Source organism: Orbicella faveolata, unplaced genomic scaffold (assembly GCF_042242905.1).
Source record: "Orbicella faveolata isolate gen_17 unplaced genomic scaffold, um_ofav_v1 contig_24, whole genome shotgun sequence".
NCBI lineage: Eukaryota > Metazoa > Cnidaria > Anthozoa > Scleractinia > Merulinidae > Orbicella > Orbicella faveolata.
In genome coordinates, this window is record NW_028301552.1 from 18,608,327 (window position 1) to 18,621,356 (window position 13,030).

Below are 13,030 nucleotides of genomic sequence, written 5' to 3' on the forward strand. Positions count from 1 at the left end.
GTTAGTGTCATTGTACGCTGCGCGTATTTTGACATCTCCTTCACATGATGCCAATGCGGATGATCTCTTTGTTAGACTTGGCTGGCAAAAACTTAATCTTCAACGAGAATTAAAAACAACCATTATGGTCTATAAATCTCTTAATGGTCTCGCCCCTGATAATCTGAAATCAATGTTTACTGATCGGAGTACAATATCTACCTATTCTCTTAGGAATTGTGAGGGCAAACTAGCCGTTCCACTTCCTGCACCAATTTTCTAAAAAAACAGTTTCAGCTATAGTGGTGCGGTGCTGTGGAACAGCTTACCTACCAATCTGCGGCAAGTACAAACTCTTGCTACTTTTAAATCCTGCTGCAGGGTATCCTTTTTCATAATAAATAAGTTAATTAATCACACGGCATTCAAGGAAAGCAGGCACTTCGTTATTGTTTTTATTTTTGTTGCTATTAGATTTAACTAGTAGTAGATTAGTATCTAAACAATGTAATTAATGCAATTTTAGTATTTACTTTAAGTCCTGATGTTTTATTTTGTGCATAAATAAAGTTAAATAAATAAATAATAAATAAATAAATAATAAATTGTGTGTTACCGCAAATGTTACAAATAACACATTTATCGTAAAAAAATTGCGAACTTCGATCTTCTGTTACAGTTGTTAATAATAGAACATGGTGTGTTGAATCCACCCAAGGCTTATGATTAACCTAATCTGCATACATTTTTTTCGTTGGTAAAGCTCTTTTTAGTGAGTCTCGACCAAGGGCCGTCTGGATTTTACAAAATAGAGGTCAAGCATCGCATTTTTTTTCGGTGAACGTAAAAAAATAAGGGTTTAGTCATTTGACGATTGCCGCCGGCGCCGTGTACACGTAAACGGAGTCGATAAGTACGAGCTTTATTTAGCAAGAGCGACTTGTTACAGTAATAAAACTGATAAACGTGCGTGTGGCCTTCAAAGTCCTTTAAAGTTAGTCAGACAAAAGGGTGATCGTGGAATGTCGACAGGCAGGAGATGACTGACACTTAAGGCTACAAAGAGTGATCAGAGTCACGTTTTCTGTGAGCGTGATCGGATATTTATTTTTTATTTGTTATTTTTCTTTGGACTCATTTCGTAATTCTAGGTCAAGTAAACAGAATCAAGCAAGCCATTTTCAACCGACTGATAACACATGATCTAATCGTTTAAAATGCCATGAATTTACTCCAGAATGCAGTTTCTTTCGAAAGGTCGGCTTGAATTGTAAATCAGAAAGTGGCGACCAACCGAACGTAGCCAGCCTCCGGCGGAAGTAGCGAACTCAACGTGACGAGGTCTTGTTTCCGGCGTCGCTGTTCTTCTCTATCGCCCCCTGTAGACTACGGTATAACAAGTCTTGACGTGATGACATGATGACGTGATCGCGAAGAAAGGCGATAACGCGCAAAGTTAATTTCTACTAACGAACTCAGTTTATTATAACTGAGTTTTAGATGATGTGGTACACACACACTGCACCTGTATGCAGCTACAACTAAAAGCTGGACAAAGCACAAAGATTTAGCCCTTGACAATTTAATTCAAACAAAAACATTTTGCAATATTAAGTTGTAAGGACCCACACAGAAGCAGCCACTCCCTTCCTCCACCTCCCAGTGACGGAAAGTAGTAAACCTTCAGAATTATGGTTATTAAAAAAGGCTATCAAAAGTTATTCCAGAAGAAACAGGAATGTTACTGACGAAACTTGATGGTGTATTACAGAAAGCTTATTATCCACACTAAACCAATTTGCAACATGATTGCATGTTGAATCCGCACAATAGACAAGTTAAGCTGGCTTTACAGGTCTCTCGCAGTTGTACAAACATGATAAATGTCAGTCTCTTGATATTACCTTTCAGCTTCGGGAACAGTTCCAACTTTCCCACTGAGCCGTGATCGCTTAGACACGTTTAACGTTTCAGTCGGGTATGGCTATTATGGGAATGTGTTTAAGCTGTAATCCTGATTAGTCACTTGTCACGAAGGGCGCTATTACATTGCACAGTCGTACGTAAAGCTTGCTGTACAAATAAAGTCGTGCTGTGAGTTGCACGTATTGGGGCCGACCGCAACAAATTGGGAAAGAAAAGTATAAAGCATGAGGAAATGTGAAGCCAATCCAGCGCATTATTCCTTCCCGCTAACTCTAGCAGAGAGTAGGAACGCGTACAATCGCTATAACGATGTAAAAACTAATTAGCCTACGAGAGTAGACGATTTTGTCGGTTTTTTGGAAAAAGGCGTCTGCTCTCTCAGGCTAGGAAACAATTCAGGGGAAAGCTGTGGAAGCCCTTCAAACGTCATTTATTGTTTACATTTTGCCCAATTATTAGCATTCAACTTTGCGTCGAGTAGGATCACGCTAGATAGGAAAAGACTATAGACATCTATAGAGCTTGTGAAACTTAGTTATTGTAAAAATTATTAGTTGTTTTTGGGCTTTTCGAAACGGCAAAGGATTCGAGTGCGAAAGCGCCAATGTGCCACTGATTACATTTAAACTGACTAAGAGCTTGTAATGTTACAGTGCAGTCTTCTGAACGAGGAAATACTAGAAAATATATCCGTCGTGATCAAGTTCGCTTTTCTCATGACGGCCGTCTACCTTTATATCAATCTTTTAGGATAATCAATATTTACAGGCTTAGGATTGTCAGTAATCACGCAGCAGTGATCAGAAGCGGTCGTTCAACCGTTTTTCTTGGTTTTAAACGTGCACGAAACTTTTCCTTTGGCTCCTGTACTGCTCTGTAGCACGTTAACAAAAAGAAGACAGTCTCACCGTAGCCGGAAAAAAGGATTTAATCCGGGTTTATCCTCTTCAAATGCCCCAATTCTGTTGTTTTCGAACCTTCCTGCACAGTGATTAACTTCCCGTGTGAAATGGTTTTGATTCTTTAATGCAAAAACACACAAACGCATCTTAATTTGTTCAGGTATGGACTCGCCGGTTATTATACAAACATTACATAACCATTGTTACCTTGCCAGATAATCGCGGAATCAATCTTTCGTGACACGTTTTAAATTTTCTCGTGTCGAGGCTAATAAAGTCTGTCATTACCTCGACAAGTGGGTAAATTGACGCGTACATGATATTGTAATAAGACAATCAAAAAGTTCACGTTCAAGGGTCACCACCAAAATTAACAGAAGCAACAGCTCGGGAGGTTTGTTTCCCGTGTTAATCTTGATTCCTGTAAGAGAAAGCAAGCACCAAGGATTTACAGTTGCTTGGCTTAAAGACATTCTTCCAAGTTGGCAACAATAGGAAAGAAAGGTAACCAAGTTCATGACCCTTCCTTCTTGATCACATCGTGTTGTTCCCTTCTACAAGACGTTTTGTGGATCATACGCAACATTGTTTGAAACATGAAATAAAAAGTAGGACTTGACTGCCCTAAATCGAGTTCAGAAAAGTCAAGGGGCTGAAAGTTGTCTGTACTGTTGCTCAGAGACCAAAACGGGAATTGATTGTTTAAAAAACTGCGTGACAAGAACATGTCGACTCAAAGCCTAAAAGAACAAGTAACTAAGGAACCACTCTCACGCAATGTATTCAAAACCAGGACAAGCAAATTACAGAGAATTCAAGTCTCTCCGTCACCTCAACTAAGCCGTAAGAATGTCGTTAGCGCCGAGAAATGGAACAGTAACGGACCCTTATTTGTGGAGTCCAAAGAAGATCAGAGCCGAGCGTGTACTCCAAGCGCGCACGAGAGTATAACGTTTGAAGTGGACGACACTAACACAATGTGGTCAAAAGCTGACAATGGAAAACACGACCATCAGCTCTCCTCGTGGACACATCCGCATCGACGCCGATGCAGCTGCTGTAACGAAGTATACATGATGCGCTTTCTAATTGCAGTGGTATTTACTTTCTCAATAGCAAACCTCTTTTTGACTATAATTCTCACACAAGGACAGAACAGAAATTGTGCCTGCCAAGAAAAAAGTGAATTGAAAGGTAAGGTACCTTAATAAATGTATGCACTAAGTTTTTGTACTCAATCAAGGTCCAAAGCCTTGGCCTGCTTAGACGTTGTACGTGATCGTGGGACAGAACTCAGTGAAGACAATGCTGTTTTCTGTACAAATACACTCAGGAAGGCACGCAATCCCGGACCCACTTGAAGTACGCAGGGTAACTTATTTACTCAGATTTGGCAAGTTATATATAGCTCAAAAATCTTTTTCTAAGAAATTGTTTGTACGAAAAGAAATGATTCAGTCTTGCTCTTCCGTGTTCAGAATTTACTCACAATTCGTAATCTTAAAATTCTAGTTAAATGGGTGCCTTCTAGCGTTGAAATGTCTAGTTTTTTTCCAGATAAATTGAATCACTCCTTCTTTTTGGACCAGTGAAATTATTCTGGGACCCTTTGTGCTATTTCAGACCGAATTCTATTGTATTTCACTCATCAATTTAAGTACCCTGACTACTGCTCCACGAAACACAAAGGTGTTATTAGGTTTCAAGCTGTTAAAGGAATTCTCTATCACACCAGAAGTTCACAACACTCAAGAGATACAGGCTCAACCTGTTCAACTCGCTGAGATTAAAACTTGCTTTACTGTTATTTATCACCCGGAGGACGATCCATCTTGAAGAGTTTTTGAAGAGACGGAGAAGGCTAAATAGAAAAGCGGACCTATTTTGAATCAGATATAGATAAGAACCAGACAAACCTTCTTGAAAACAAATGAAGGATTATCGTTTCTGCTCTGAATCTCTGCTCGCGTTACCGCCTTTGGATAGTAACTGTGTAAAGGTGTGGTTAAATGTATAAAACATCTAAGGTGGCATAGAGGCTTTTATAGTAAGGAATGTTGTAATTAACAAAAGGGAAGCTTACATTAGTTTCGGCTCGTGAAAAGACTGGATAAGCCTTCTATAGGGATGCCGTTACTACAGTATGTTCTGCAACGTTTTGTTTTGCGGTTTCACATCGATATTTTCAATGTACCTATATTCGTTGATGACTTCTCATGAAGGATTTTTTCATTCACGTAACATTTTTCGTCAAATACCGGAGCCCAGCTTTTTAACTATGTCGTAAAAACCAAACCGCAGAAGTACTGGCTTAAGCAAACAAGTTCCTTGCGTTTGCATTAAACACTCAATTTCGACCGATGGTTCAAAGGACTTTCGTTCTCCTTCGGGCTCATCATTCGGAGGACCTTTTCGTGGCATTTACTCCGTGTTCGCAGCACAGTGAAATTTTGAATATATGTTCTCAACTAAGTCATTGAATTCTCTCTTGATTTCGCCGGTAATTAGCAGCTTAGTGATAATGGCTTGATTAAATGTTTGTCCCGCGTGTGTTGAATTTCCTGCTTTGAGCTCCTCTGTTTTCTTCTGGACGCTCAAAAGAACGTGAGCAAATTGCACACCGAGGACCCCACGTAAACCTTTACGTCAACAAAGGGTAAACTTAATTTGCCTCTGTTAGTTTTTGTTAGTTTTTAATATCGAAACGTATACGTATTGATAATAACTTCAAGTGCGAGTGTCTTTGATCCAAGCACAAACTGAAAGCGTTTCTATGTGACCTAGATTTTTTGTACACTTTGCAGACTCGGTTTTTGAAACTGAACTGTGAAAAGTCCTTTTGCTGTTTAATTGGAATTGCAGCAGATTTGACTGTTTACTTGCCATGGATAGCCCCCTTAAACTCCACCCATCAGGTTTACAGCAGGGTTATGAATATTACTCTGTACCTAATAAAATAATTATTGGAATGCTGTGGGTGGAATAAACTTAAAATTCTCACACGATTTGTTTGTATTTGGGGATCACATAGGTCAGTCACCAAAGTAACAATGCAGAGTATGTTTATTTTGACTTGTTCAATTATCCTAGGTTGGTAGCTTCAAAACCAATACGCGCTAATAATTTTAGTAGTGTGATTGTTGCACTGCATGTGCAGAGGAATAATTAAGCCTGCATCTCCTTTTATATGAAATGATCATTATTGTCACCAAAACGAAAACATAGTGGAGATATTTGTTAAATCAGGTTATTTGTCAACAAGTGCGCGGAAGATTAAAAACGAAGGCCTTTCTCAAAAACGATGTCGATTAAAAACGAAATGAGAGTCTAGTTGAGAATGTTCTATTGATTGCTGTAAGGAGCAATGTGCTTTGTAGTTGTATGTGCCTTACAAGACACATACAACTACAAAGGTAGGCATTAAATGAGTTGAGTTGCATTACAAAATGATGTGTTGCTGTGCCATCCGCATCACGATGCATCTTGTGAAGTGATACATACAAATTTTTTAACTAGCAAACTCGAATTGCTTCTTCAATACAGGTTGAATTTGAAACATAAAATTTGTTTTAAATTAAACTTGTCGGTAGTTCAATTCATTTAGCGGACCAAAAAAGAAAGTTAAAACTTTCATCTGCAGCCATCTTGATAGTAAGGTGCATTCCATTTGTCAAGCCAACCAGTGTAGTCTTTCTTTCCTTGCAAACAAAGTCAGCATACGTACCTTTATGTCAATCAAAGCAAAATCTCGGTTATTGTTGCCACGTGCGTAAAATTATGCGTCATATCTTATAACATTTATCTCATTTATTGATGATCAGGTACTGAGAAGAATGTGTCTTGTGAAAAGATCTCGGAGATAATCAATAACTTGGCATACATCAAAAGCGAAGTCAACAACGTCACGACAATTCTCAAGGTAAGCATTATTTACTTTCTTAAAGAGCTGTAATCGCGCGGTGGCGTCATGGTTAGTACGCTTGTCTCCGGATCGAGCAGGCCGGGTTCGAGCACTAGCCAGGGACATTGTGTTGTTATTGTTCTTGGGCAAGACACTACTTTCACAGTGTCTCTCTCCACTCAGGTATATAAATGGGTACCTGCAAAATTAATGCTGAGGGTAGCCCTGCGATAGACTAGCATCCCCTCTAAGGGAAAGTAGAAACACTTCTAGTCGCTACAGAAAGCGAGATAAGCTATGGCCTGATTGGGCACTTCGCTCGTATCCAGACTTATCTTACCTACCTACCTACCTACCTACCGACCGACCGACCGACCGACCGACCGACCTCTACATGTTTTTGACCTCTGCATGGGAAAAATCGATATTCGCGCTCATAGAATGCCTTCTTAAAGTGGCGCTTGCTTACCATGGACCCGTAAATGACGAGGAAAGACTAAAAAAAGTAAAGTAACGATAATGGTAAAGAGAAGACCAAAATGAAGTACAATAAACAAACAAACAAGCAAACCAAGAAAAACACTCCGTGCACGCAGGGAGAGTGCAAATAATCGTTGTCGTTTCATGCTAAGAAAATCAGAGATAAGCGCCAGCTTGTTGGGCCAATATGCTTCCCAAAAAGATCACGCTGCAATACGGCCTGTCTTTTAGTCGGTGGTCTGAAAGCTTGAAAAGGCTAAAGTAGATACCCGGAGTAGATGGCCTTGAATAAATTCTCAGACTAAGCAATTCTTTGAAAGTGATGTTGTTTCACACTCAACAACAAGTAAAACTTCTGATCTCACCTTTTACTTTGCAAGGATTGCTTTCCAGTGCCCGAGAAAAAAATATATAGAAAAATTTGAAACAGCAGTCTTACGAATGTCATATGTATTCTGTTTCTTTTAAAGGGAAGTAACAACGGAACGGTTCTAACGGGGCCACCCGGACTTCCGGGTCCGCCGGGGCCACCGGGGAGTCCCGGTCGAAACGGCTTACAAGGGGAGCCTGGCCCCCAAGGTCCGAAAGGAGATACTGGATCACAGGGCCCCAGAGGACCATCAGGAGTTGGATCACCTGGACCAATTGGCCCTGTAGGGCCCAGGGGCTTTAATGGAACACAAGGTTCAATGGGCCCTCCTGGCGCAAGGGGCTTGCAAGGATTAGCAGGTCTCCAAGGCCCCATGGGGCCTATTGGCTTTAACGGCTCCCAGGGCCCACCGGGTCCCGCCGGCCCTGGGGGCTCTAGAGGCCCCCCTGGATACAACGCATCACAGGGAGGAGGCGGCGTGGGGGTTCAAGGCCCTGTTGGCCCTCCAGGTCCCCCGGGAAGGCCTGGACCGGGAAATCTCTCACTTTGTGAGTACAAAAACAAAAAGGAGGCTGCACAGACTGGTGGATCAGCAGCTACGTCAAGAATCACTCTACGAGAAGATGACCATCCGGTACGTGCAACTGAAATAACATATACTAGCTATATAGTTATGCAACACTTCTGAGTGGTATACCAGGGAATATTCCACGCGAAACTTGTATTTGCCCGGTATACACACTCGCCTAAAGGCGGCGCAGGGGTACAAGGCCCTGCTGGGCCTCCAGGTCCCCCGAGAAGGCCTGGACCCGGAAATCTCTCACTCTGTGAGTACAAAAACAAAAAGGCATATGCACATCCTGGATCAGCAGATTTATCAAGGCCTTGTCTCGCAACTTGTCTCGCAACATTGTTGCATTGCAAGTTGAAACACATTTTTGCGCGTATTACCACGTTTGTGACCAACTTGTCTCGCAGCAAAATACAGTGTTGCAAGTTGAGGCAACATGTTGCGCAAAGCAGACTCGAGTTCTAATTTCTGCAACAAATTTTAGTTTTGCTGCTCGTATTACCACTGAAGCTACAACTTGTCTCGCAACAAATTTGAATTCAACGCTTGTGATTGGCTGTCGCGAAGCGCGACAAATCAAAAACATGCCTACAAGGCGGACGGTGAAGGCGAACCTGAATTCGAAGTAGACCAGTCACTCTCGGAAAGTCATAACTTTGTCCTATACAAGGACCTCGCGGGCTATCATAGTCTTTGGGACACCTCGTTTGTCCCATCGAAACAAGCAGGAAAAAAGGCAAAAGGCTTGGAAGAACTGTCGCAAAAATACAACTTTTCGCCTAGCTATCTGAAACGAAACTGAGCTTCATACTGAGAGAACTTCGCTGGCACGGAAAATTACGAAGAAAATGACGGCCAGAAGTCGGAGTGGAACTTCGTCGAAATGCTGAACTATATTAAGGGCCCATTAACCGATTTATGCGCGCGCTCGCGCGCGTTGCCAAGGAGGTGAAATTTCACTTCCGGTTACTTACGTCAGCCTGAGCGCGGAAAATAAAAACAACTCAATAACTTCCAAATTCGCTTACATTTTAGATGTTTTTCTTTGTGTTTTACAAAATGCAAAGTAAAAAAGTGCAAGCAGAGACAAAATAAGAAAAAGACAGAAAAACAAGAGCAATAGAAAGAGGCTTTGTTTGATCTTACCGAAGTGCGCTGGTAGTGTAAATTGCGCACGCGTTGATAGGGTAACTTCCAATATATATCGGGCGCACTTCCGTATTCTTTAAATGCTAAAGGAAACGCGGTTTTTCATTAAATCCAGCCTTATTCGACAGATTTCGATCAAAGCCAACGTTGGAAAGATAGCTTTGTATTCCTTTTTCAAAATCATGCTTTTTTCAGAAAATTACGAATTTTTTGATATTTTGAAATTCTCTCAAAAGCTGACCTTTTAGAAATAAAACAAAATCTATGCATAGCGTAATGAGGATTTAAATTAAAATATTACATCAATGGAAAAAATCCCGACAAAGTAATTTGCCTGGGAGCATTTGCGTTTTTTCAGTATTAGTCACATGACCATGGGCGTGACCTGATGACGTCATCACTAGTGTTACTAATCATGAAAAAGTTAAAACACATGAAATAACTCTGAAGTAACTAAAAATGATGAGGTTATATGGGAATAAATTTTCCTTAGCAACGGCTCGAAAAGATCGGTTAATGGGCCCTTAAAGAAGGCGCCATCTTTATTTACGCACGGTTAAGCAATTATACCTGTAGAATTCTGCAGACTTTGAAACACTGTATTTTGCTTCGAGACAAGTTGGACACAAACGTGGTAATACGCGCAACAATGTGTTTCAACTTGCAATGCAACAATGTTGCCAGACAAGTTGAAGGAAAATGTTGCCCATATTACCGGATCTTTAGGGAAGTGTGTATACGAAGGAGTCCCAGGTAACAATTGGGATATTCCACAGTACACCACGAGAAAGTGTTCAATAAGCACTTGATGACTGACCCCAAGGGAAACAGGGAGTTTTGTTTCCCCGAGCCCCTCGATGTTCCCCGAGGCGAAGCAAAGGGGAACATTAAGGTCGAGGGGAAACAAAACTTAGTGTTTCCCACGGGACCAGTCATTAATTGTTTTGTTATTCTTCCCAACTCAAAAATAGAAAAAAATCTGCCAAGAAATCGTTTGCTTGACTTCAGCTGGCTCACTGGGTGTTGCGTCGAATATACAACGGATTTCCTGCATTCTAATTGGCTGTATTTTCTATGGATTTCCCTCTTCGGTGCCTTTTAAATATTCTTTGGTTTCGTCTTTCCACTTAAAGACCAAAGGCGGTAATTTTATGTTTTATAAAAGAAACAGAGACGCCAACCAAAATGTTTCAGGAGCTAAAAGGGTTACCAATTTTTTAAGATATGGGGGACTCCGCATGCGCGTGTTAGGTGTGATCGCAAACTATACTTGTTTAGTTTGATCATCTCATAGTAAAAGCCATGACATTCAACATTAGTTTAGTGGGAAAAAATGGAAGTCGTTTTAGCACTTAGATAGGTAAACTTCAACTTCGATTAAATGGCGCCAAAAAATAATGAACAGACGCACAAATGAGCAGTTTTCTAGTTTCACAACTTTTCTCATAGCATTTCGCACTTTTCAGGGCATGAAGATTGTTGGTGCCACGTGTTCAACAGACAGAGCTGCAGAGTACGTTTTTGAAGACGGATTGATTGACCCGAGTACAAACACGATTGTGTACAATTGCGTTTGTAAAGGAACTTCATCGCTCTTCCTTGGCGCTAATAAAATGCAGTGCGTTATACACTACTGGATCTGCCCCATCACTAGTTAAGGAAGTTACTATTTTTTCTTGACTAGTTTTTTTGGGTAAATAAATAAGGTGTACCCTTGGTCCAGATAAGTATCAAAGCAAATTGGCGTTTTCTTTTCATGCCAATGTGGCACGCGGTGTTATCGTCGTCTTGTGTTCGGATCAAGAAAGGCTCAATCTGTTGAGGGCTTTTCTGAACCTTACTCTTAGGGTGACCTTACTTCCTAGGATATGAAAACAAACCATTTTCTAATTTTAGAGGAACACTTCAGCTTACAATCAGACCCACTTTGTTATCTTAAAAATCTATCCCAAATACCCTTTTGCACTATTACTCTAGCATTCAGTTCCTCGCTGTTTCCGAGACGTGACAGAATAGGCGCTTTTTACGATAGAGTCAATTGACTACAACTACATGAATCTTTCACGTTTCCCCATGTCTATCGGACCAAATGCTATTTAATGCCGATCACGTCTTCAAAATGACAAAAAAAAAAAAAAAAAATGGGAAAAGGAGATGAATTCTGTTAGTTGTATTCAAATTATGACATCGTACAAATCTGCTTTTTTGCAATTGCATTGATCATTTACCCTATGTATTTAAATCGTTACATTACAAGCGTCATGTAGTATAGGAGAATAGAGTAGAAACCACCTCCATTACTATCCAATCAGTGTTACGTATTTCACGAGTTATTATAGACCCTAGTGTACAATGTATTTAAAGTATCGTGATCAAACGATGAAAGAAGATATAAATAGAAGACATGTATATGTACATAATTTATTGATGAAACTAAATTATTTTTAACTTTGCAAAATATTGTCTTCGTTCGCGAGATAAGAAAGTTGTAAATGTAAAAAAAAAAAAAAGTCGCTAAAAGACTTATGCCCTTTCCGTAATGTCCTATAGTTCGTCAACAGCAAAAACATCAAATTGTTTAAACATGGTTAAAAAATGAAATAGTAAGTTGTAATGCATTAAAACACGTTAATACTTGGGTGAGGAACTGACCGTTTCATACACCTCCTGAAACATAATAAAAAGCAGGAACTGTTCAATTAAACGCTTAAGCAAAAGGCCAGAGTGCGATGGGTTACTTAGATTGCCACCCGTGTTTAAGACGAAATGATTTTGCTGGGTGGCTGGGGGGCAGGAAACATTGTAAGTTGACGGTTTCTGTATTACGGTTCGTTAAGGCATATATATCGGCCCCTCATTGCAAAACACAGGAAAACCAGTTTGTTGTCATGGAGATGATCAATACCCGCTTATTGCACATCGATGAGGGCGTAAGTCCTAAATTCATTTCTACTGCGAATAGGGACTCCGCCACACCATTGGCCATGTCCTCTATATTTATTGGGATCAGTCCTGTGGGGTTCTTCTCATATAAAATTGACAACTGCCATTTCATGCCGACCACAGTACCAACTGTTTTCCTATAACTCTAGCTCCAGTTTTTCAAAGTGTGGATAATGCTATACACCGGGTAAATGGCTGTTTCAAAAATTCAAATATGAGTACCATATTTTCCACTTCATATAGAGGTTCACTTGACGTTAACGTTCGGCTAACTGGACCACGTATCGTAGAGTCGCAAATAGTTTAGCCAGTTATTTGTTTGAAAAGGTTCACTTGTGTGGGTGTCGCCCGGTGAAAAGTTCTTTCAAATAGACCAATTTCGATCTATTAAAATTCAGCCTGACCAGGAGCCATAATCGGGGACGGAGGCCGTAAGTGCGCGCTATTTCTAGTATTGGGGCTGTCCCAATAATATGGGACCATTTACTATTTTTAGAACAAATTGCGCCATCATGTGCGAGACTCGTGTGTACAATGCGGCGAGGATTTTTGCGGATGTAGCGCGGGAAAATGCCTTCCGAAATTCCCGAAATGTTTGATGCTTTTGGCCCACAAATCAATACGTTCATGTCTGTTGGATTTTTGCCTCAGTGTTTTCGTCGTAAGCTGCTCCAGTCTGAGTGAACTAAGACAGTGTCGAGTTTAGTGATGTCCCACTTTATATCACTGACCAAGTTATTTTCCGCTGCTTCCTTTACAAAGAGCTCCACATTACTCCACTCTAAGTTTCACATATGTTGAAGATTAAC

General features: G+C 40.5%; 1 protein-coding gene across 1 annotated transcript; it reads left to right on the plus strand.

Moving 5' to 3' along the window:
- The first annotated feature begins 3,126 nt into the window (after nt 1-3,126).
- Nucleotides 3,127-11,925, plus strand: LOC149110741 (uncharacterized). The gene is made up of 4 exons (XM_089291183.1): nt 3,127-4,001; nt 6,629-6,726; nt 7,659-8,192; nt 10,745-11,925. The coding sequence occupies exons 1-4, from the start codon at nt 3,533-3,535 to the stop codon at nt 10,934-10,936; spliced, it is 1,293 nt and encodes a 430-aa protein (XP_089147309.1). The 5' UTR covers nt 3,127-3,532; the 3' UTR covers nt 10,937-11,925.
- Nucleotides 11,926-13,030: the final 1,105 nt, after the last annotated feature.